Source organism: Hyperolius riggenbachi, chromosome 1 (assembly GCF_040937935.1).
Source record: "Hyperolius riggenbachi isolate aHypRig1 chromosome 1, aHypRig1.pri, whole genome shotgun sequence".
NCBI classification, from domain to species: Eukaryota; Metazoa; Chordata; class Amphibia; order Anura; family Hyperoliidae; genus Hyperolius; species Hyperolius riggenbachi.
Window position 1 is genome coordinate 256,331,880 of NC_090646.1, and position 22,737 is coordinate 256,354,616.

At 42.3% G+C, this 22,737-nt stretch overlaps 1 protein-coding gene across 4 annotated transcripts in view; it reads right to left on the reverse strand.

Moving 5' to 3' along the window:
• Positions 1–22,737, reverse strand: part of LOC137547666 (broad substrate specificity ATP-binding cassette transporter ABCG2-like) — a 228,864-nt gene that overhangs the window by 59,793 nt on the left and 146,334 nt on the right. For all 4 annotated transcript variants that reach the window (XM_068271110.1, XM_068271111.1, XM_068271109.1 and 1 more), the window contains one exon: positions 17,521–17,735. In XM_068271110.1, coding sequence (XP_068127211.1) covers positions 17,521–17,735 — 215 coding nt within the window. The remainder of the gene's footprint in view (positions 1–17,520; positions 17,736–22,737) is intronic.

A 22,737-nucleotide genomic window follows, 5' to 3' on the forward strand; every position in this document is an offset into this window, starting at 1 on the left:
TTAAAGGACAATATGGTACATGTTACATACATATTACACGGTACATGTTACATACATGTTACACGGTACATGTTACATACATACATACATGGTACACGGTACATGTTACATACATACATACATACATGTTACATGCATACATACATGGTACACGGTAAATGTTACATACATACATGTTACATACATACATACATACATGTTACATGCATACATGGTACACGGTACATGTTACATACATAAATGTTACATATATACATGCATGTTACATACATGTTACTTGTTACATGTTACATACATATGTGTTACATGTTATATACATACCAGTTGCCTGGCTATCTTGCTAATCCTCTGCCTCTAATACTTTTACCATAGACACGAAACAAGCATGCTGCAGATCAGGTGTTTGACATTATTGTCAGATCTGACAAGATTAGCTGCATGCATGTTTCTGGTGTGATTCAGAACCTACTGCAGCCAAACTGACCAGCAGGACTGCGAAGCAACTGGCTTCGTTTTAAAAGAAATACATTTGGCAGCCTCCATATACCTCACTACAGTTCTCTTTAAAAAAAGACTTGTTTTAGAATACAACTATAATCTAGCCTGCTGTAGCTTGTATCTGTGTAGATTTTCAAACCACAAACACACAATAGACTTCAAAATAAATGAGCAGTAGCTAGCTAAGCTCTCTACTCCTATCACATTCACTAACTCTTCCCAAGAGAGGCTAGTGTGTCAGACAGAGCTCGTATTATACTCAGGGGGCTGTCTGTTGTCTGATTGGTTGTAGTTATATGGTTCCTGGGTCAATTGTGCTGCTAAGAATCATGGGAGGCCTAATATGGGGAGAGAAGACATTACTTCCTATCAATTTCGATTTTTCAGGCTAAGCACATGTCGAATATAACAGATATTTTTGAAATTTCGCACGTCCCCTTTAAATTTCGCTACTGGTCGAAAACGCAAATATTTTTGAAGATTTTCACGAAAATTCGGTGAATTCGAAAACTGGATTTTTGATGTGAAAATGACTTGGTCGAAAATTCGCAAGCAACACTGTTAGTAACTCACCTTTTCTTTTTAACTTTACATCCGCCTCGGGTTCATTAAGTAATTAGAGGTATGTTTATACTCCCCTCACATAAGGTATACTGTGTTGTTGTTGTTGCTGTTAACAGGTTTGACCGCATATATAAATTCCATATGCAGAAACAAATTGTTCAAACCTGACAATATCTTCATATGTTAATAGTACTTTTGAAACAAAAATGGAAATGTAGGCATTTTAGATCACATTCTGTCAGTTTTCAGATGTATTTTATTGTAGTTCAGGGTGAATAGCCTATTCAGTGGGATTTCAAGCGGCATTTTTCTTGTACAGTAGCTATGTCCATGGACTGCTGGCACCTTCTGCTCAGAGGTGATGCCATTCAGCCCCACTAATGTAGGTGACATGGGTAACTATTGTGTTATCATCCTAGACTAGCATGAAAAGAATGCAATAGAGGGCAGTTTCAAATTCTGCATTGGGGCCCAGAAGTCTGGGCTATGGGGGAAGTAGTGGGTTGCAGCAAACTGAGAGAAAGGGGAAGTGGTTAGGCAATCAGGCTGGAACCTCAGGATTGATAATGGCCAGGTGGTAGATGTGAAGAGGCTGCAGTACCATGGGCTGTAATGGCATGGAGACCTACAGCTCACAGACAGACCATAATGGCTTTAAGCCAAATACAAAACAATGAAATACAATTTAAAGCCATGCTCTCTAGTAGCCAATTGTTTTTATATAAATGGTGTGTTAATTATGACATATGCCTTAACTGTTTATTGGTAAAATTCAAATTATAACAACTTCTAAAAAATAGCTTGTACTCTTGCAAAAATGTTAAAAATAAATTATCCCAAAAAGCGTACATTTTCCTTTTTAAAAAGTAAATATATGTGGCATCGACCTACAATGTACTATCTTTACTGAGGGCTGGTGCACACCGAGCGGCTTTTTCAGCGTTTCTGCAGCCGCTTGCGGCTGTGGATCCGCTTGGTCAATGTATCTCAATGGGGTGGTGCACACCAAAGCAGGAGGCGTTTTGCAGAAACGAATCCTCCCGGGGTGAGGCATTTTTTGGATTTCAGATGCGTTTCTGCCTCAATGTTAAGTATAGGAAAAACGCAAACCGCTCTGAAAAACGCCTGTTTAGAGCGGTTTTGCCGGTGTTTCTGTTACAGAAGCTGTTCTGTAACAGCTTTACTGTAACAATATATGAAATCTACTACACCAAAACCGCTACACAAAACCGCAAAACGCTAGCTGAAACGCTACAGAAAAATAAGAAAAAGCGTTTCAAAATCTGCTAGCATTTTGCGGATCTGCTAGCGGGTTTTGGTGCGCACCAGGCCGTACAACAGGTTAAAAAGACCTAAGAACCTGGAGATACACAGAATTGATTCTACTGGTTATCTCTCAGCACTCAGTGTGTGTCCACCCAGCAACATGCTTGTGTAACCTGCACCATTAAAGTAATACAACAAGAACTGTCAACAGCTTATAAATCATCAGCCAGATGTCATCACAGTTTTGATCTGTTTATCGACCGGCAGAACAGTATGCAGCAAAAGCCAAAGGCTTATGAGACTACAAGACAGGGCGTTTTTTTCTGACTATTTGAACTTGGTTTTCAGCTATGCTTAGACAATAGCTGACAGCAGCCCAATCCAACTATTTGTAGTTAAAAAAGTGTCGCTAGGTGAAATTTGCCTTCTTAAAACAGAAGGAAATTTGCAATAATTCAGCTATAAGTGAACATTGGTGGTTACCCACAATGCTCCACTACTGAATATGCAAATTATCCCTTTATGCCCTTCTAAGCAAAGCAAGCATCCAGAACCGCTGGTGTATAGCAAGCCTATAGCTTTAAATATTACACAGCCACATCAACCCCACATGTACACACTCATGCTAGTCTAAACTCAGCAAAGATGGGCCTAACTGGCCACATGTGCTGAGAATCCATGAAACTTTAAAAACTTTCCCCAGGGGGTCTTAGTAGTTACACCCCTGGCACTCAACATATTTTCTTGTTTCTAAACTGTGCAAGAAAATGGCAAGACTACAGAAAGAGCCTGCTGTGCATGTTTCAAAAATCTGAAATACACAATGGACAAAGCAGATGTGATTACAGGGTGGAATAAATCCTTGTACAGTGGATTGCAAAAGTATTCGGCCCCCTTGAAGTTTTTCACATTTTGTCAGATTACTGCCACAAACATGCATCAATTTTATTGGAATTCCACGTGAAAGACCAATACAAAGTGGTGTACATGTGGAACGAAAATCATACGATTCCAAGCATTTTTTTTTTACAAATCAATAACTGCAAAGTGGGGTGTGCGTAATTATTCAGCCCCCTGAGTCAATACTTTGTAGAACCACCTTTTGCTGCAATTACAGCTGCCAGTCTTTTAGGGTATGTCTCTACCAGCTTTGCACATCTAGTGACTGAAATCCTTGCCCATTCTTCTTTGCAAAACAGCTCCAGCTCAGTCAGATTAGATGGACAGCGTTTGTGAACAGCAGTTTTCAGATCTTGCCACAGATTCTCAATTGGATTTAGATCTGGACTTTGACTGGGCCATTCTAACACATAGATAGGTTTTGTTTTAAACCATTCCATTGTTGCTCTGGCTTTATGTTTAGGGTTGTTGTCCTGCTGGAAGGTGAACCTCCACCCCAGTCTCAAGTCTTTTGAAGTCTCCAAGTGGGTTTTCTTCCAAGTTTGCCCTGTATTTGGCTCCATCCATCTTCCAATCTACTCTGACCAGCTTCCCTGTCCCTGCTGAAGAGTTGCACCCCCCGAGCATGATGCTGCCACCACCATATTTGACAGTGTGGATGGTGTGTTCAGAGTGATGTGCAGTGTTAGTTTTCTGCCACACATAGTGTTTTGCATTTTGGCCAAAAAGTTCCATTTTGGTCTCATCTGACCAGAGCACCTTCTTCCACATGGTTGCTGTGTCCCCCACATGGCTTGTGGCAAACTGCAAACAGGACTTCTTATGCTTTTCTGTTAACAATGGCTTTCTTCTTTCCACTCTTCCATAAAGGCCAACTTTGTACAGTGCATGACTAATAGTTGTCCTATGGACAGATTCCCCCACCTGAGCTGTAGATCTCTGCAGCTCGTCCAGAGTCACCATAGGCCTCTTGACTGCATTTCTGATCAGCGCTCTCCTTGTTCGGCCTGTGAGTTTAGGTGGATGGCCTTGTCTTGGTAGGTTTACAGTTGTGCCATACTCCTTCCATTTCTGAATGATCACTTGAACATTGCTCCGTGGCATGTTCAAGGCTTTGGAAATCTTTATTTAGCCTAAGCCTGCTTTAAATTTCTCAATAACTTGATCCCTGACCTGTCTGGAGTGTTATTTGGACTTCACGGTGTTGTTGCTCCCAATATTCTCTTAGACAACCTCTGAGCAGCTGTATTTGTACTGGCATTAGATTACACACAGGTGCACTCTAGTCATTAGCACTCATCAGGCAATATCTATAGGCAACTGACTGCACTCAGACCAAAGGGGGCCGAATAATTATGCACACCCCACTTTGCAGTTATTTATTTGTAAAAAATGTTTGGAACCATGTATGATTTTCGTTCCACTTCTGACATGTACACCACTTTGTATTGGTCTTTCACATGGAATTCCAATAAAATTGATTCATGTTTGTGGCAGTAATATGACAAAATGTGGAAAACTTCAAGGGGGCCGAATACTTTTGCAACCCACTCTACATTAATTGCAGCTATATTTATGCAAATCTGACTATTCCGTGGCATCACTGGGATACTTACATGGTGTGATTGTGGTGCGAATGAGAAAGTATGTTAAGCCAGCATTGGATAGTGTTCTCCCAGATCAGGGGACATACAGCTTTTTTATGTTAATACTTTTACTGTCTGGTGTTTCAGAGTTTGTACTAGTTCTTTCCTATGCACCAAACAAGTGGTTATTAATGGCATATTTGTATTACTAAGGCCTAGATTATATAGATTTTTTTTAAATGCCTGGAAAAGTGCATCCAGCATTTGTGTCCCATACAGTGAAGCACACAGTCAATGAAAGTTGGCAGAAATTGAACACTGTTACCAAGTGGTGGATCAATCTTAACCCTCCTGGCGGTTTATTAAAATCCGCCAGGGGGCAGCAAAGCAGTTTTAAAAAAAAAAAAAATTCCATGTAGCGAGACAAGGTCTCGCTACATGATAGCCGCTGCTCAGCGGCATCCCCCCAGCCCCTCCGGCGATCAGGAGATCCCGTTCAAAGAACGGGATCTCCTGGAGGGCTTCCCCCGTTGCCGTGGCGACGGGCGGGATGACGTCACCGACATCGTGACGTCAAAGGGGACTCCGATCCACCCCACAGCGCTGCCTGGCACGGATTGGCCAGGCAGCGCACGGGGTCTGGGGGGGGGGGGGCGGCTGCGGCGCGACTGATAGCGGCGGCGACCGCATTGCACACGCAGCTAGCAAAGTGCTAGCTGCGTGTAGCAAAAAAAAATTATGCAAATCGGCCCAGCGGGGCCTGAGCGGTGCCTTCAGGCGGCATAGCTTTCCGCCAGGAAGGTTAAAGTCTAGTAACCACTTCCCTCACCTATACAGTTCCCGAGTGTCTAGTGGTCCCCCCCACGCATTCCTAAAAAGTTATATGGTGCCCATTGGCCCCCTCCCTCTCTACAGTTCCCTGGTGTATAGTGGTCCTCCCTCACACCCCTAAACAGTTCTCTGGTTTCTAGTGCTACAGATAAAAGTATTATCATAAAAAAAATGCTTTCCTCTAAATCATTAAGCACAGTAAAAAATATGATTGAAGCTGACTCATATACCATTGCCGGCTTCAGGACAAAATTATCAGATGTATTCCTAGAGAAGTGATTAGTGAGAAGATAAAAGGACAAAGTCCCCCCCCCCCCCCCCCCCCCACAAACAGCAGGAATGTTTATGCCTTGTTTACATAGTGTATACACCACCAGCACAATCTGATAGTTCTGGCCTGCTTAAGATTATAAATTAAATTTGAGGACAATAACAGTTTGATGGGATTTCATTTAAATTCATTTGATTAGCCATTCAGTCCCTACAAAAAAAATGAATGAATTTAACTGTTTTTTCTTATATTCCGTTGATGCTCAATCATGCATTTGTATTACTGTAAAACAATATATTACATTTTCCATATTATATAGGAACATGAACATTTAGAGTCGACAATGCAAACATATTAAACAGGTGTTACAGTAAATTTGACAAGTGAAATCCAAGAAAAAAATCTCAAGTGTAGTGTTTGGAATGAGTTAACGGACTGATCTCTAATGTAAGGAAGCTGCCCGTTTTCCTGTCAGGGCCTCCCTGGGTTAGCAGGATGTTGAATCTCCGCCATTCTATATACTCCGTGTATAACGTTTGAAGAAAACACCATCTTTAAAAGAATCTGGACTAACACAATGTGACAGGGAAATGACAAAGTTCATCTCTCTAGAGTGAACACGTTGCAAGGGCAGGGCTGGACCGCATAAACACCTTTGTAGTGTATTGTTAGTCTGACTGTACACAGCACAGCAAGGAACTAGTTGTAAAGAAAACTACTTTTACAGTCCTGGCCAAAAGTTTTGAGACTGTCAAAAATATTGGAAATTAGAAAAGTTGGTGCTTACATTTTTATAATAGCAATTTGCATATACTTACTCCAGAATGTTATGAAGAGTGTTCGGATGAATTGCAAAGTCCTTCTTTGCCATGAAACTTAACTGAATCCCAAAAAAACCTTTCCACTGCATTTCATTGCGGTCATTGCAGGCCTGCTGAGACCATTTCAATAATGGTCTTGTTAACTCAGGTGAGAATGTTGACGAGCACAAGGCTGGAGATCATTATGTCAGGCTGATTGGGTTAGAATGGCAGACTTGACATGTTAAAAGGAGGGGATGCTTGAAATCTTCCATTGTTAACCATAGTGACCAGCAAAAAAACGCATGCAGCCATCATTGTGTTGCATAAAAATGGCTTCACAGGCAAGGATATTGTGGGTACTAAGATTGCACCTCAATCAACAATTTATAGGATCATCAAGAACTTCAAGGAAAGAGGTTCAATTCGTTAAGAAGGCTTCAGGGCGTCCAAGAAAGTCCAGCAAACGACAGGATCGTCTCCTAAAGAGGATTCAGGTGCGGGATCGGAGTGCAACCAGTGCAAAGGTTGCTCAGGAAAGGCAGCAGGCAGGTGTGAGCGCATCTGCACGCACAGTGAGGCGAAGACTTTTGGAAGATGGCCTGAAGTCAATAAGGGCAGCAAAGAAGCCAATTCTCTCCCCAAAAAAAACATCAGGGACAGATTGATCTTCTGCAGAAAGTATGGTGAATGGACTGCTGAGGACTGGGGCAAGGTCATATTCTCTGATGAAGCCCCTTTCCGATTGTTTGGGGCATCTGGAAAAAGGCTTGTCAGGAGAAGAAAAGGTGAGCGCTACCATCAGTCTTGTGTCATGCCAACAGTAAAGCATCCTGAGACCATTCATGTGTGGGGTTGCTTCTCATCTAAGGGAGTGGGCTCACTCACAATTTTGCCCAAAAAAAACCCACAGCCATGAATAAAGAATGGTACCAAAACATCCTCCAACAGCAACTTCTTCCAACAACAGGTTGGTGAAGAACAATGCATCTTCCAGCACGATGGAGCACCGTGTCATACGGCAAAAGTGATAACTAAGTGGCTCGGGGACCAAAACGTTGAAATTTTGGGTCCATGGCCTGGAACCTCCCCAGATCTAAATGCAATTGAAAACTTGTGGTCATTCCTCAAGAGGCGGGTGGACAAACAAAAAACAACTAATTCTGAGAAACTCAAAGAATTGATTATGAAAGAATGGGTTGCTATTAGTCAGGATTTGGCCCAGAAGTTGATTGAGAGCATGCCCAGTCGAATGGCAGAGGTCCTGAAAAAGGGCCAACACTGCAAATACTGACTCTTTGCATAAATTTCATGTAATTGTTAATAAAAGCTTTTGAAAAGTATGAAGTGCTTATAATTATATTTCAGTACATCACAAACAACTGAAACAAAGATCTAAAAGCAGTTTAGCAGCAAACTTTGTGACAACTAATATTTTTGACAGTCTCAAAACTTTTGGCCAGGACAGTACATTGCACCCATAACCAGAAGTTGTTCTGATCAAAAATGCATGTTCCTACAACTGATCTAGCTTGCCTAAAATTTTCTGCTAGCTCAAATCTGACTGATAATTCTCAATTCATTTCTAAAGGTGGGCACTAATGATACAATTTGCCAGATGATCGCTTACAAACGATACTTTGTATGAACAACCGGAAATGATCGACAAAAATCTAACCAATCCGATCTGATTGACAGAAAAATCTGATCGGGCTGGTTAGGAGATTTTTGTTCATTAGTGGTCCCAAACGATCATTTCTAATTGTTGCTGCGAAGAATCGTTCGCAAACGATCGTTCGGCAATGTGTATTGTTAGTGGCGACATTAAGGCAAACTCAAATAGGATTGTAAACAAGAACAAGCATCTCCATGTGCTTGTGGTCTTTGCAGATGGCCATACATCAAGCGATTTTGTTTACCAAACGACCAAGAGACAGATCTCTCTCCAATTAGATTAGATCAGAGAGAGATCTGTTGGTGGCCATAAACCACAAGCCAATTCCTAATCAATTTCAGCAAGGAATCTTTCGGAAATTGGCTTAGTGAGGCTGCCTAGCCTAGCTGCCCCTGCACATGTACTCCTCGTGCAACATGTTGGTATGAGGAGCGAATGAGGAAGAAGAGTGTGGAGACAGCGAAGGACACCGGACAGGCATGTATTAATGCGCAGGCACCGGGAAGGATCACATCTACATTTGGGGGAGGGGGACGGACATGGCCAGGGTTTTCTGTAACGTTCCTGATTATTGCACATAGATACCATGGCACATCCAATCAAGCCTGTCAGCCTGAGATTTACCAGCATGTCCGATTGTTACATGCAACTTATTTTGGCCCAAAATTGGTCAAACTGTTGAACGAGCATGCTCTTGGCGGCACCAATTTTCATCAGAAGTGATAAATCTGATGGTTGATGAGCTGCCAAGTCTACTGAAGTATAGCCACCTTAAGACAGTACAAAACCAAACAGTGGATGAGCTCAACTCTGATAAGTCTAGCAAGTGAACAATGAGGTTAACTTCATGTATACTCCACATTTATTGTATTTTTGTGTATAAACACAAAAAGCAACACAAGCAAGTTATTCAAGAAATGCCACATTTTGGTATTAATTGGAAATACCCTTTTCTCTTATTTCTTGAAAGCAGCACACCTGCCTACCTACGGTGAAGAAGAAGACATAAAATGTCCGCAAAAAAAAAAAAAAAAAAAGGACCGTGCTTAGCAAACCTGAGCAATGTGATTATCCTGAAATTGCACCACATGGGTAACACAAGTTACCGGCGCAAAAAACATTTGTTCAGTGGGTTAAATTGTGCCACTTTCGGAGAAAAAAAATTGCAGGTAAGCACAAAATGTGTCATTGCTTTTTGTTCCTCAGCAACACACCCTGATGGTGGCCATACATAGTACAATTTTTTCATCCAATCTTACCATTTCTATGTAATATAAGGGAACTGCCTAAATTATCCTTTCAATATATTCATTTAATTTACCCTTATACTACATAGAAATGGTAAGATTGGATGAAAAAAAGTGTACCACGTATGGCCACCATTAGAAAGACTGCAAAGATATCAAACAGGAGGGTTAAAAGCAGCATTAATATCTTCTGTACCAAAGTTAAAAGTGTTTGCATCAAATATATCTAAACGATAAAGCTTGAAAAGAACCCAAGATGAACCTTGGGCCAAAAATCAAATACTTGCCCAAGGAGAGGAAAGCCTCTGGACCCTCCATAGGCCTCCCACATCGTCGTTCTGAACTCTGCCACTGCCTGGGACCCTCCTGCACATTGCCACCACACTTCTTTCAGGCATGATGCAATCGAGCAACTCCGACTTACTGCGCAGACATGACTGTTATCACACAGTATGGCTGCATTCATGCCTGCAGAGGAGCATGGCCCCAAGCCCTGATTCCTTTGGGAGGGGGTGCACATTCAGCAATGGTGGACGGCATGGAAAGCCTCTACACAGGATCCAGAGGCTTTCCCCTTTCTAGGTAAGTATTTAACTTTTCTGTTTCAAAATTTGTATTGTTTTTTTCAATTTTCAAAAGAGAGAAAGATATAATATAATATACAATAGAAATTGTACAAAGATTAAAATATTTAACAATGTAGGCACTTACAGAAGGACTACAAGGTGAATGTAGGAACACTTGAGTCACGCCAATGGCTTCTCACTCAATATATAAAGATTTAAATTATTAGGGATCCTATACTCAAAAGAATGCGCCTACTGTAGGCGGATATTGAACAACAAGATCCGAGGGTCAACGAAAGAAGACAGATGGAAGAAAGAAAAGTCAGAAAAGAGAAAAAGAGAGAAGGAAAGAGGAAAAAGAAGAAGACAGGAAGTCTGATTCCACTAAAGTCATGCTATAAACAATTTGGTACAATAAATTAACTTAGGCCCATGTACAATTTCCAAGGATCCCCTATCTTGTGGTATTTGTCCAACTTATCTAATATACCCGCCAGATGTTCCTGAATCATAAAGGCCGTCACTCTTTGTTTAACTTCTTCAAATGACACAAATTGGGTTTTCCAAGCTCGTGCTATTGTTTGAGTCACTGCAGCAAAGATAAAATGAGCTAATGCCCTTTGTGATTTATTTAAGGTGTCCATTTTGTCATATAGTAAGACTATCCAACGGTCTTTTGGAATTGTTTTTTGGAACATGGAATGGAGCAATCTGAAGACCCTTGACCATAGTCTCGAGAGCATGGTGCAAGACCAGAATACATGGGGTAAGTATTTAACTTTTGACTCGAGATTTGTTTTAAGTACATTTTAACAAAAGTAGAGCTCTAAGGTAATGAACAAACTTGCTGGAATCATGCGCACGGAAAAACACTGCACTGACTATTAGGCCTGGTGCACACCAAAAACCGCTAGCAGATCCGCAGAGCGGTTTGCGTTTTTCCTATACTTAACATTGAGGCAGAAACGCATCCGCAAACCAAAATCTGCAGCAGCCCGGGAGTATGCGGTTCTGCAAAACGCCTCCCGCTCTGGTGTGCACCAGCCCATTGAAATACATTACCCTAGCGGATTCGCACCCGCAAGCGGATCGCAAACCGCAGCCGAACAGCTCTGGTGTGCACTAGGCCTTATAGTGGATGGCCCACTCAGGATTTGAACGTTGTGCGCATCCTACAACAGACAGCTTCTTGCTGTCTGCTTTTTTTCCGTCATGATGCGCGTGTTCTTAATCACAATGAAGATGTTCCATTTACTTATTCTTAGGGTTTTGAAAGTAGACAACACAATGTCCTGAGGCCTTTGGTAAGACCTTTGAAGGAATTTTAATTGACACTTTAGATTCAGAGCCAGGTGAATATGGCTCATTAATTCTCATGGTTTGAGCAACCTTCTGGATGTCATGAATAGAATCAGGAAAATCATTTTTAAACAATGACCAGGTGCCAAGTTGAAAAACCTACAAATTGATGCAGATTCAAAGCCATGAGGAATATTTAAATCAGGAAGTCATCCTCAGGACGTTATTATTATTATTATTATTTATTTATAAAGCGCCAACATATTCTGTGGCGCTGTACAATGTAAGAAAACAAACAAGGGATACATAATGATACAGACAATGAAATACATCAAATATGAACACTGATACAAGATACAGCACTGCTGATTACAATTTGATTTAACATGATGACTAAAATGTATAAATGTCTAACAGTGTGCAAGCAATTAAATTAATAACATTCCATGACACAAAAGGGTGTATGTTAGGTATGTTAAGTACCTAAAGTCTCTTTCTCCACCTGTCAGCTGGGACTGGATGCTTGATAGCTCATAGTAACGGGCAATGGAGAGGTAGACACCATATTGAGTGCTGTCACGGCTGTGTTCAGACACAACATTACTAATTTTTTGATCCCCAGATAACCTCACCCAGACGCTGACATGCTTGGGGTTATGAACGCTGCCATTTGGCTGGAAAAATTGCAGCCGAAAAGTGCTGCCAGATGGGAGGTCGAATTGCCTGACAAGAGCGCATTTTAGCCATTCATCTAAAAGAAGTCTAAGGCGAATTCAAACCATGTTCACTACATCAGTTCTTTAGCATAAAATTATTGGCATCTTACTTGACCATCCCTTGGGAAGCCCCGTTGATGGTATTTCTTAGGCCACTTTTACTTAAAGTGCACCTGAAGGCAAAAATAAAGCAAAGTTGGATATCTCAGTCGAGGGAAGCCCAAGATCCTTATTCAACTCGGGCTAGTCAAAAAGGTTCGCTCAGCTGCGCTCCAGCCTGTGTATGAGCGCAGCCGCACTGTGCAGGTGCAAGAAGGCCCGTGCTGAAGCACTGAGACGCGTCCGTTCATGGACGAGAGCATGACCCCGAAGAAGGAGATTCTCAGTGACCAGCAATTATTATTATTATTATTGATTTATAAAGCGCCACCATATTCCGTGGTGCTGTACAAAGTAAGAAACAAACATGGGGTACATTATAATACAGACAATGGTGTACACCAAAATACAAGATACATAATTAGTGACAAAATTCAAAGAATGATACAAAAACGAATTATAGAATTGGTAATGACAGTGATAAAATTAACATGATGAATAAAATGTATAATGGTTATCAAGAAATAAAAGGGGGAGAGAACCCTGCCCTTGCGAGCTTACAATCTAAAAGGAATGGGGGCGGGAACAGGAGGAGGGGTAGTATGCAGCAAATATATAGAGGCTGTGTGTTTTAGGATACCTAGAAGGAGTGCAATTTGGTCTTAGGACAAAGGGAAGTGGCCTAAGGTAGCGCATATGCTTGTTGGAACAAGTGTGTTTTTAGAGAGCGTTTAAAGGCAACAAAGGTTGGCGAGTGACGGATGTGTTGAGGGAGGGCATTCCAGAGGAGGGGTGAAGCGCGTGCGAAGTCTTGTAAACGTGAATGTGAGGATTTGATTCTAGAGGAGGACAACAGAAGATCATGTGCCGATCTGCACATGATTGCGATTGGGTTTGTATCTGGAAATTAGTGAGGATATGTACCGGGGAGAGAGATTGTGGAGAGCTTTGTAGGTTAGGGTTAGGAGTTTGAACTGAATCCTCTGGTTAATTTGCAGCCAGTGAAGAGTTTGACAAAGAGGGTCGGCAGAGGAAGATCGAGAAGCAAGATGAATGAGACGAGCAGCTGAGTTCAGTACCGACTGGAGCGGGGCCAGTTTGTTAGAAGGTAGTCCACAGAGTAGTATGTTGCAGTAGTCCAGACGAGAAATTATAAGAGCAGGTATTAACATTTTAGTTGTGTCTTGAGTGAGAAAAGGACGGATGCGAGATATGTTTTTGAGTTGGAGATGGCAGGAGCTGGTTATGGAGTGAACATGAGGAATAAAAGAGAGAGATGAGTCGAATATCACCCCAAGCACCGAGCTTTGGGAGCTGAAGTTATGGGAGTGTTATTAACATTTATTGTTACTTCAGGCAGGGAGGTGGACAGAGACGGCGTAAAAATTCTTAGTTCAGTTTTACTCAATGTACTCAAGAAGAACGATCAGAGATGCCTGCGGAAGATCCATAGACTTTCCTCTACTGAGGTAAGTATCTAACTTTGTTTTATAAATCGCAGGTTTGCTTTAACATAATCTCTTGTTTACATGAGGGATCTGCAGTAATACATGCCCAATCGCAGAGCATGTGCTAGACACATCCAGTTTCTAGATTCTGCAATGTCTGCCAGGGCAGGAAAGTTCTTGCCTCTAAGGGCTCGTTCACACTAGAGGCCTTTTTTGGCGTTTTACCGCCAGGGCCATAGTTGGCGATTTCCATGGTAAAATGAAAGTCCATAGACTTTCATTTTACCTTTCACACTTAACGGCGCGTTTTTGAGTGTTGCCTTTTGAAGCTCCCCGACGCTTTTTTAGGGCTGACCGCAGAGTTTCTCATTTCATTGATTATCATGTATTGGCGTTAAAACGCCTTCAAAACGCACCGAAATGCTGACAGCCAAAGGCAGCTTTTTGACCTTTTCTACCGCTGCCTCTAGTGTGAAAGAGCCCTAAGAACAGACAGAACACATGGTCCAGGAGCTTTGGCTTCATGACTGCAGTTAGCTCATTAGAGACCTTATTGGTTAAATAGATTTTCTCCAAAGTTATTGCCTCTATTGCAGTAGTCTCATTCCTCTCTTGAATTTTATTTCTGGTCTGAAGTGCACAAATCTAGCTTCTCTTAAAGGGAACCCAGGCTGAGAGGGATATGGAGGCTGCCATATTTATCTCCTTTTAAATAATGCAAGTTACCTGGCTGTTCCCCTGATCCTCTGTCTATAATACTTTTTGCCATAGACCTTAAACAAGCATGAAGCAGATCAGGTGCTCGGACTCGTCTGACTGGATCAGTTGCATGCTTGTTTCAGGGTCGTGACTCAAGACACCACTGACACCAAAAGATCAACAGGACAGAGGCAGAGCTGCCCAATGGCAGCTGTGGCAGGGGAATCAGGAATGCCCCTAGTGGCCGTTTTGGAGGAGTTTGTCTCCTGCTAGGGACACCCATACCCCTCAAGTTTGGCGACAAGCTGAATGTCAATTTTTTTTTTGGGGGGGGGGTGGCGGGTGTCACAGCGTGGCGTGCACGGGGGGTGTTAAGGTTTGTCGGGTGGTGGGAGAGGGAGCGCATAGGGGACACAGAGGCATGTCATGGACCAGGGAGCATGCCTCTGTATCCCATCTGCCCCTCCTGCACTGCCTTTCAAGGTTCACTTTAAAGCACACCTGAACACTGTCAAGGAGGCAAGTGGCCTGGACAGTGCATGCACTGTTTAACTGGGGTAACAGCAAAAAAACAAAAGGAGATCCAGAGGACGCCGAGGGGTTTTAAATACTATGGGGTCTGATCCCAAAAAAAAGGAGGAGAAATAAAAAAATTTTTCACCGGTTCAGGTATGCTTTAAACGGAACCTTAACCCTTGAAAAGTTTTACTTACCTGGGGCTTCCCCAATCCCTCTGCAGCTGTCCTGTGCCCTCGCCGGTCCTCAAGTGCCCTCCGTTCCCTGTTAGTTTTCTTTTCAGACGAATGAGAGTTGGCCCCAAGCCACATGTATTCTTCTTCACCTTACCCCCCTTTAAGCACGTCCTACGCAGGCGCAGTATGCCTGCACCTGTGCAGGACTCACTTGACGGGGGAAGGCCATCAAGTGAGCAAAAGAACAGTAAGAAAGGTCCTGTGACCAGACTTAGGGGTGGGCTGCAACTGATTTAGTATTCATCCACTGACTATAATGGCATTATGCAGCTGCCATTTAGTGCCCATGGCGTTGGGCCTGTTTTTGAGGACCCTTTAGAACTTCGCAGCAGGTTGCTGCTATGCAACTTTTTTATCCTCCACATGCAGATCGTTCTGTTGGTTCATGCCTTAAACCCATGTTACCCACCTCGTCATCTTCCCTCTCCTACCACTATCCACCTTAAAAATTACAGCACATTTATAAGACTGGACTAAAGGTCCGTACACACGCCGGACTTTAGGCAACGACGGGTCCGTCGTTGCCTCCCGCTGGGTGGGCATGCCAGCGACAGTCCGGCGTGTGTACGCTCTGTCGTCAGACTGATACGGCTGTTTCTGAGCGATCTGCCGGGCGGATCGCTCAGAAACAGCCGTATCAGTCTGACGACAGAGCGTACACACGCCGGACTGTCGCTGGCACGCCCACCCAGCGGGAGGCAACGACGGACCCGTCGTTGCCTAAAGTCCGGCGTGTGTACGGACCTTAAGTTCTAACACACCTCATATTTTGTGTGGGGTATATTTACTCCATACAGCAGCACAAATTAACTATCAACACTACCTAATTAGACAGACAATGAGGCAGTCAAATGGCAAGAGAATGGCTGATTTTTAAATGCCTTGTATAGGGCCATACAGCATTAGGTCACAGAAGTCCAACAGGATGCCTGTAACCATGTCACGGTGTCCTGAGTCCATGTGGAGAGAGAGGTTTCTCCCCACATAGGATTTCATGAACCTGGTCATTCCTGGCTGCTGTGGAGACTTCCAGCATTATGGAATAGCCACAAGACAAATTGGCCCATATGCAATTCATTTTTCCTCCTTAGTTTTCTCCAAGTTGACATTTTTTAAATTGTCAATAAAATGCCTTTTAAGCCACCAGAAAGCAAGAAAATGCTCAAAATAATTTTGATTGTACACTTTCAACCTCTTTTGGGTACTTTTTTAGTTGAAAAGCGCTGGAAAGTTATTTTAAATAGAAAATTAAAAATTATCTCCTAGGGGAAAACTCAGGTAAAAAAGTGAATTGCATATGGGCCATTGTGACATGATTACTGAGGGCAGATCTGATTGTGATCTTTGCTATGTGAGGATTTATTGGGCTATTGAAAATAATGATCTGGGAACTTACAAAAAGCTGCAGGAGGTCGGTTTACATAAATAGCGTTGCAAATTTATTTTAAATGCCTAATTTTTAATGCAATTACATTAAAGATTTTGTGTGCAGGGTTTACACAGAAAAACTCACACTTACCTGCAATAAATCAACTTTTTTACCTGTCCCCACCCAGTTTTGTCCTGAATTGCTCCTGGCATCCACCGGAGTAGAGGCCTGCATCAGGTTCGGGTACCCATGGATTACCCGAAATGCGGGTCGGGTTCGGGTACTCGTTTTGATCTTAATCAGGTTGCAGTTCGGGTGCGGGTACCAGATTCACCAGAAAGCGGGTTGTGGGTCGAGAGCTGGTAGCGGGGCTGCCAGTCTAAATCGAAAATACTTTGGCAAAATTTTGCAAGCAACACAGCTCCTCCGCCTCTTAAGTCCTGAGTTATTCCTATATAAGTGGAGCGTACATGTGGGGACAACCCAGAACATAGAGAGAGCACGGGAAACACAGAGATGGGCAGGATAGTAAAGTTGCTCAGATCCCACCTTATCATCTCATCATATAGGCTGATGTTCTAGGCTGAGTGCCAGTTCTATTTTATCAAGAGGTTCTCTGTCCTGGAACTAGCATGCAAGTTGTGAGTTAGACAATAGTAGTCTTCATCAGAAAGGCATTTTATTTATTATTATTATAGATTTTTTATTTTTATTCATTTAATCCCATGATCCCAAATGATGAGAAATATTACAGGTGGCAAAATCCACTCTGAAGCAGTAAACCAAACAGCAATATTTATAGAGCAATACCACACAGCCAGCATTAACTTACACTTCACAAACTCTAGCAGCCAATCAGATTTCCTGGACTATAAGATGGATAGCGCATATATGGATGACAGAACATGAACATAACAGGAAAAAAAACACTTACTTGACTTCTGACAGAATCTGCCTTTCAACAACTTTTCGTTTGCATATCAAGCCGGACTTCATCTTCACCCTATAGTTGATGTTATGAAAAGTTAATGTGGCGGCATGTAGTCTTCGCTTTGGATTGTTCGATTCACGAAGGCCATTTATGGCTGGTTCAATAATCTCCACAGAAGTATGAGAATTCTTTCCGGCCATTTTGATAGGATTGTCCTCCTGTAGATAGTAAATGTTGTTATGCACAGTTTTTGTTCAAAGGTTTTTAATATAAAACTTTACAAACACGGCATTGTGCTAACACTTATTTTCAAAGGCATATGCATTATTAGCTGTACAGACTCATTGCAGTATCTTGATAAAACAAAACAGCTTTTTATCAAAACAAAACACTGGAGTAATACACTGGCATTGTGTTTTGCGTAAATATTTACAGTTTCAGATGTTAGCTATAAAACTGTACAAACATTACACTGTATTCAATTAAAGTAGAATTGCAGTCAGGCATAACACGCAACAAAAGTATATATCATAAATCCTTATTGCCTTTAAAATGATTCCACCTATCTGTAAAAAGCACAGTTACCCATCAGCTCACTATAAAAAGAAAAGTACTGGAAGGAACCATGTTACATCAGGTACAGAAAGAGCGGTGCAGTAAACACATACCATTCTGCTGCATACAGTGTAGCTGTCACATGAAATCACTCAGAACTGCAAATCTTTGCTTGGACCTGTATGATGCCGCATAAGTTATGCATTTACTTTTTGTTAAATACTTGCAGAGTCTCCTATTTGTAAGATTAATGTGGACTTTTATTCTGTAAGGTGTCTAGTAAAATAGATTGGCTGAAAGCCCCTCAGAAGCTGGTACAAACCCAATGAATCTAGCTGCGCTATTTGAGCATTCGCACAGCACTAGACACTATTTCCTGGCCTTTAGGATAACTTTAATTTCTATATAGCACCATTCGTCTACCTATCTGCTGTTCCATTAGCTATACATAGCACCTTATTAGGGATAGATTAATTTTTGCTGATAGCGCTTCACAGTAATTGAATTGGCAGATTAAACTCTTGCTGGTTGTACTTTATGGTTCATGAATTTATAGCACGAAGTTATTTTATTGGTTAATGTGGCTATATGCATTTATTATGTATTATTTTGATGTTTTGCACAATCTAAAACTAGCACTTTTTGTGAACATACTTGCCTAAACCCAGGTGTACTGGAATGTTTTTTTTAGGACCAGGAAAGTGACGAGATAGAAAATATACTGTACATAAAACCGCCTGCATTTGCTTTGACAAGGGCTTGTCGAATCGGTTCGTACTGCGTGCACGGCTTTTTCCTACATGCGCGAGCTGCTCTGTGCTAATGCACGCCTGAACTGTGCAGCTGTGCTCGTACATGGACAGGAGCATGGGCGCAAAGTCTAGGGTTCTAACAAGAAGGATCTGAGAAGCCTATGGATCATCCAGACGCTTACCTCTATGAGGTAAGTATCTAACTGGGTCCCCCCCGCACCCCAATGGTTTGACAATCAAATATCAAATTGGGCAAAAAAAAACTTGTTTACTGCCGAAGCACAGAGACACCGCAAACAACCCTGCAATCAACATACAATGAATGGGAACAGTGGTTCGCTGGCTGACATCACACACAATATTCCTTGTAAAGTTGATTGTGGGACTCTGCGATCCGATCGGCACCACAATCGAGTGGCTGTGGGCATGTGGCTGCGTGCTTTGCACATATAGCTAATATGAATCAAGTAAGGGGTTGCAAACTTTTTTGACCTGACACACACTGTAAAGAAATCCAGTACAGATTTGCTGAATAACTTCTCTCCTCCAATCTTAATAAGTCAACTTAATTTTGTCAACCTGAAGGAGATACATAACCTTGCAAGATTGAAAAGTTCAGATACTGATCCGAATATTAGCAGCATACCAGGAGAATACAGAAAGAAAAAGCCAAAAAAAAAAAAGAGAAAGGATAGAAAGAAGAAAGTCTCATACGCATGCAAGTCGGAACTCAGTTGAAATGGCTGTTTGGGGCCGTATTTGCAAATAATCTAGCATGTATACAGGTATTCCACAAAGTCGCTTAAAGTGGATCCGAGATAAACTTTTACTCATTGCATAATTGTGTTCCTTTCCTATAGTTTATAGGGCACTCCTCAAGCCAAATACTTTTTTGTTTTTGTTTTAATACTCTAATTCCCTATAAACTAAATAAGCCCCACCAACAGTTTTCAGAGAGCCTTGGCAGTAGCAAGGGCTCATGGGAGCTCAGTCTGGGCAGGAGGAGGGGGAGGTATCACTAGCCAGAGATTTCAGAGGCAGAGGGGAGGAGGGAGGAGGAGGGGGGATTAGTGTTTTTTCAGTCTGATGGTGCAGATAAGCCTGCCTCTGTGTAATGTTTACAAACAACATGTCTGCCCTCATTGTATCACAGGAAGAAATAATCATATTCTATTAAAGCAGCATGCAGACAGATGTGCTGTTTAAACCATCTAAACTGTACATACGATATATAGACAAGTTACTAGTTCGTTTTTCATCTCGGATCCGCTTTAGAGATTCATCACGCTGCATTTGTTGGTAAACTACTGCAATATCTGCCTCCTTTCCCCACCAACCAGAAGCCACTCTATCATGCACCATGCCACTTTCCCTCCCTCCCTCGCTATAGAAACAGTACACAACTTTCGAGCACACCCAAGCGACATGTCAGTACAGAGCTCATCTCATACACCACTGTATTGAGCTAGATCCTCAAGGGGATGCTGTAGGCAGCTTAACTCATTAGCAGTGATCAGACTTGTGGACCTGTCATTCCTGTAATACTGTGTGAACACTGCCAGATAAGAATTTATTATGGCTGTTTAACACAGCATTGATGACTCTCAGATGTTAACTATTAACTATTTTTCTTGTGCAGTTTGTGTCCCTTTCAAATATGTTAGGTTGAAAATAAACTAGTAACCATATAAGCTCATAACTAACTACACAAACTATGATCAAATTGCTATGGACTAATTGTAAGGCCAAACTTCATCCATTTTCTTCCTTTTTTTGGTGTTGGATAAAGCTGAGACTCTCTGACATGATGTCTGCATCCCCCTAGAAATATCCCCTACGTTTTCTATTGAGCATGAAATGCCAGGGAGTAATGGCTGGTTCAGGTGGACGTCTGAACCAGCCACTCTCGGCAGCTCGGCGTCTCGTTCCAAATGCTTTTTTTGCAAGCATGCAGAAAAGCATTTAGCACCGCTTCCAGGCGTGTGGTGTTTTTCATCCCCACAGGGAAGCGTGGCAGTAAATGTTCCTGGAAGCAATATGTTGCTTCCAGGATTGGCTAAGCGCCGGGCAGACAACAGTAAAAATTGTGATTGAAACGCGGCAGTAGCGTTAACGACAATTAGCGATAGTACTGATGGCTGTCCATTCACATGAATGGACATATATTTAAGTGAGGAGTGCTGCAGCCGTCGTTTACCGTCGCTGAACCATCCACCTAAATTAGCCCCAACTCTTCCCAATAGCAACACCGTCAGTAGAAGAAGAAACCTTTTTATTTGTTTGGGAAAGTAGTTACTATCATGCATTTATATAGCATAAACCTTTTCCTTAAAGTGGACCTGAACTCTAAATAAAAAAAAAAAACATCAGAATCCTTTTTAAAAATCATAGTCAAAAAAGTGTGCAATATATGATAAAAACATGTAAATAAAACTTATAATTGAAATAATCCCCTCCCACCAGTGACGAAGGCTGCTGCGGCAGCAGGCTTGAAGAGAACGCTGGGAAACCTTGTACGTCAGCTAAATGCCACCCACTATGTAATATGCTCGCTAGAGTTCTTGCAGGCATATTTTGTTTACAATTTACGTCGTCAGTTGGCGCCTCCTCGGAAGGCAGAAGAAGGGGAAATGACAGGCAGAGCTGACTCAGGTGGAGCAGACCGCGGAGGGACGAGAGAGGGGATTAGAGGAGTGGAGAGGAGGGAGAGAGAGCTATTGGAGGAGGGAGAGCAGACAGCCGAGGGAAGAAGGCACGAGAGAGCCTAGCAGAGTAGATGGTGGAGGGGGGGAAGAGAGAAGCTAGAAGCGGAGTAGAGGGACAGTGCTCAACAGAGAGCCCATCTAGGAGGCGCTCCGCCGGGCAGCGCAGGCGTACTACTCCGGGTCATTGCGACCCGGAAGTAGTAAGAGGCCCATGGAATAAGAGATGTTCGCCGGCGAACGGTTCGGGAACCGTTCACCACATCTCTACTGATGACATCATGACACAGGGCTGTAAATCTCGTTTAGTGGGCGTGAATGGGACACCTGTAACACCGCCCAGGGAATCTGACTCTGCACCTTCCATGGAGTGAGAGCTGCAACATGGAGCCTGCCAGTCTAAAAAAAAAAAAAAAAACCTTTTACTCAAAGTTGAATTGTGCAACTATATATATTTTTATATTGCATGTGACAAGTGTTTTTTATCTAATAATTAATTACTAAGGGATAAAGAGGATAACGAGTCTCAATTTAGTGACTTTTTTTTTAGTTCAAGTCCTCTTTAATGCCTTAAGGCCCGTACACACGCCGTACTAAAGGCAACGACAGGTCCGTTGTCACCTCCCGCTGGGCGGGCGTTCCAGCGACAGTCCAGCGTGTGTACAGTCTGTCTGCAGACCGATAAGGCTGTTTCTGAGCGATCCGGGTTGGTGTCAATGGTCAATGTACCAGTATGTTTTGTGGATTTGCCCCCCCCCAAAAAAAAAAAAACAGTGCCAAGGAGACAACCTTTCAAACACAGACAGAACATATGGGCTTCCAAGTACATTGTGACCTATGAGCTGAACTTTGAACCCTGGTGCTGCAAGGCAAGTGTGCCATACTTTTATCTGGTTTCTAATGCTGACCACATTATCATAAGTAACCTTTACTCCATTCCCTCCACAAAACTTCCTACCTTAGAAAATCAGGAGAAACTACTTAAATAGGGAGTATTAATGGTAGTAAATGAACCAATGCCAAATGTTATAGATATGGAAAATAAAACCTTATCAATGTTTAGCCTGCAGAGGAAAAATAGAGAAACATCTATAAAGCTATCAACAGAAGAGACATGCAACCAAGGTAAAAATCTGCAGATTTTTTTTTTAATACAGGTAGTACCCGGTTAACGAACGAGATAGGGACTGTAGGTTCGTTCTTAACCTGAA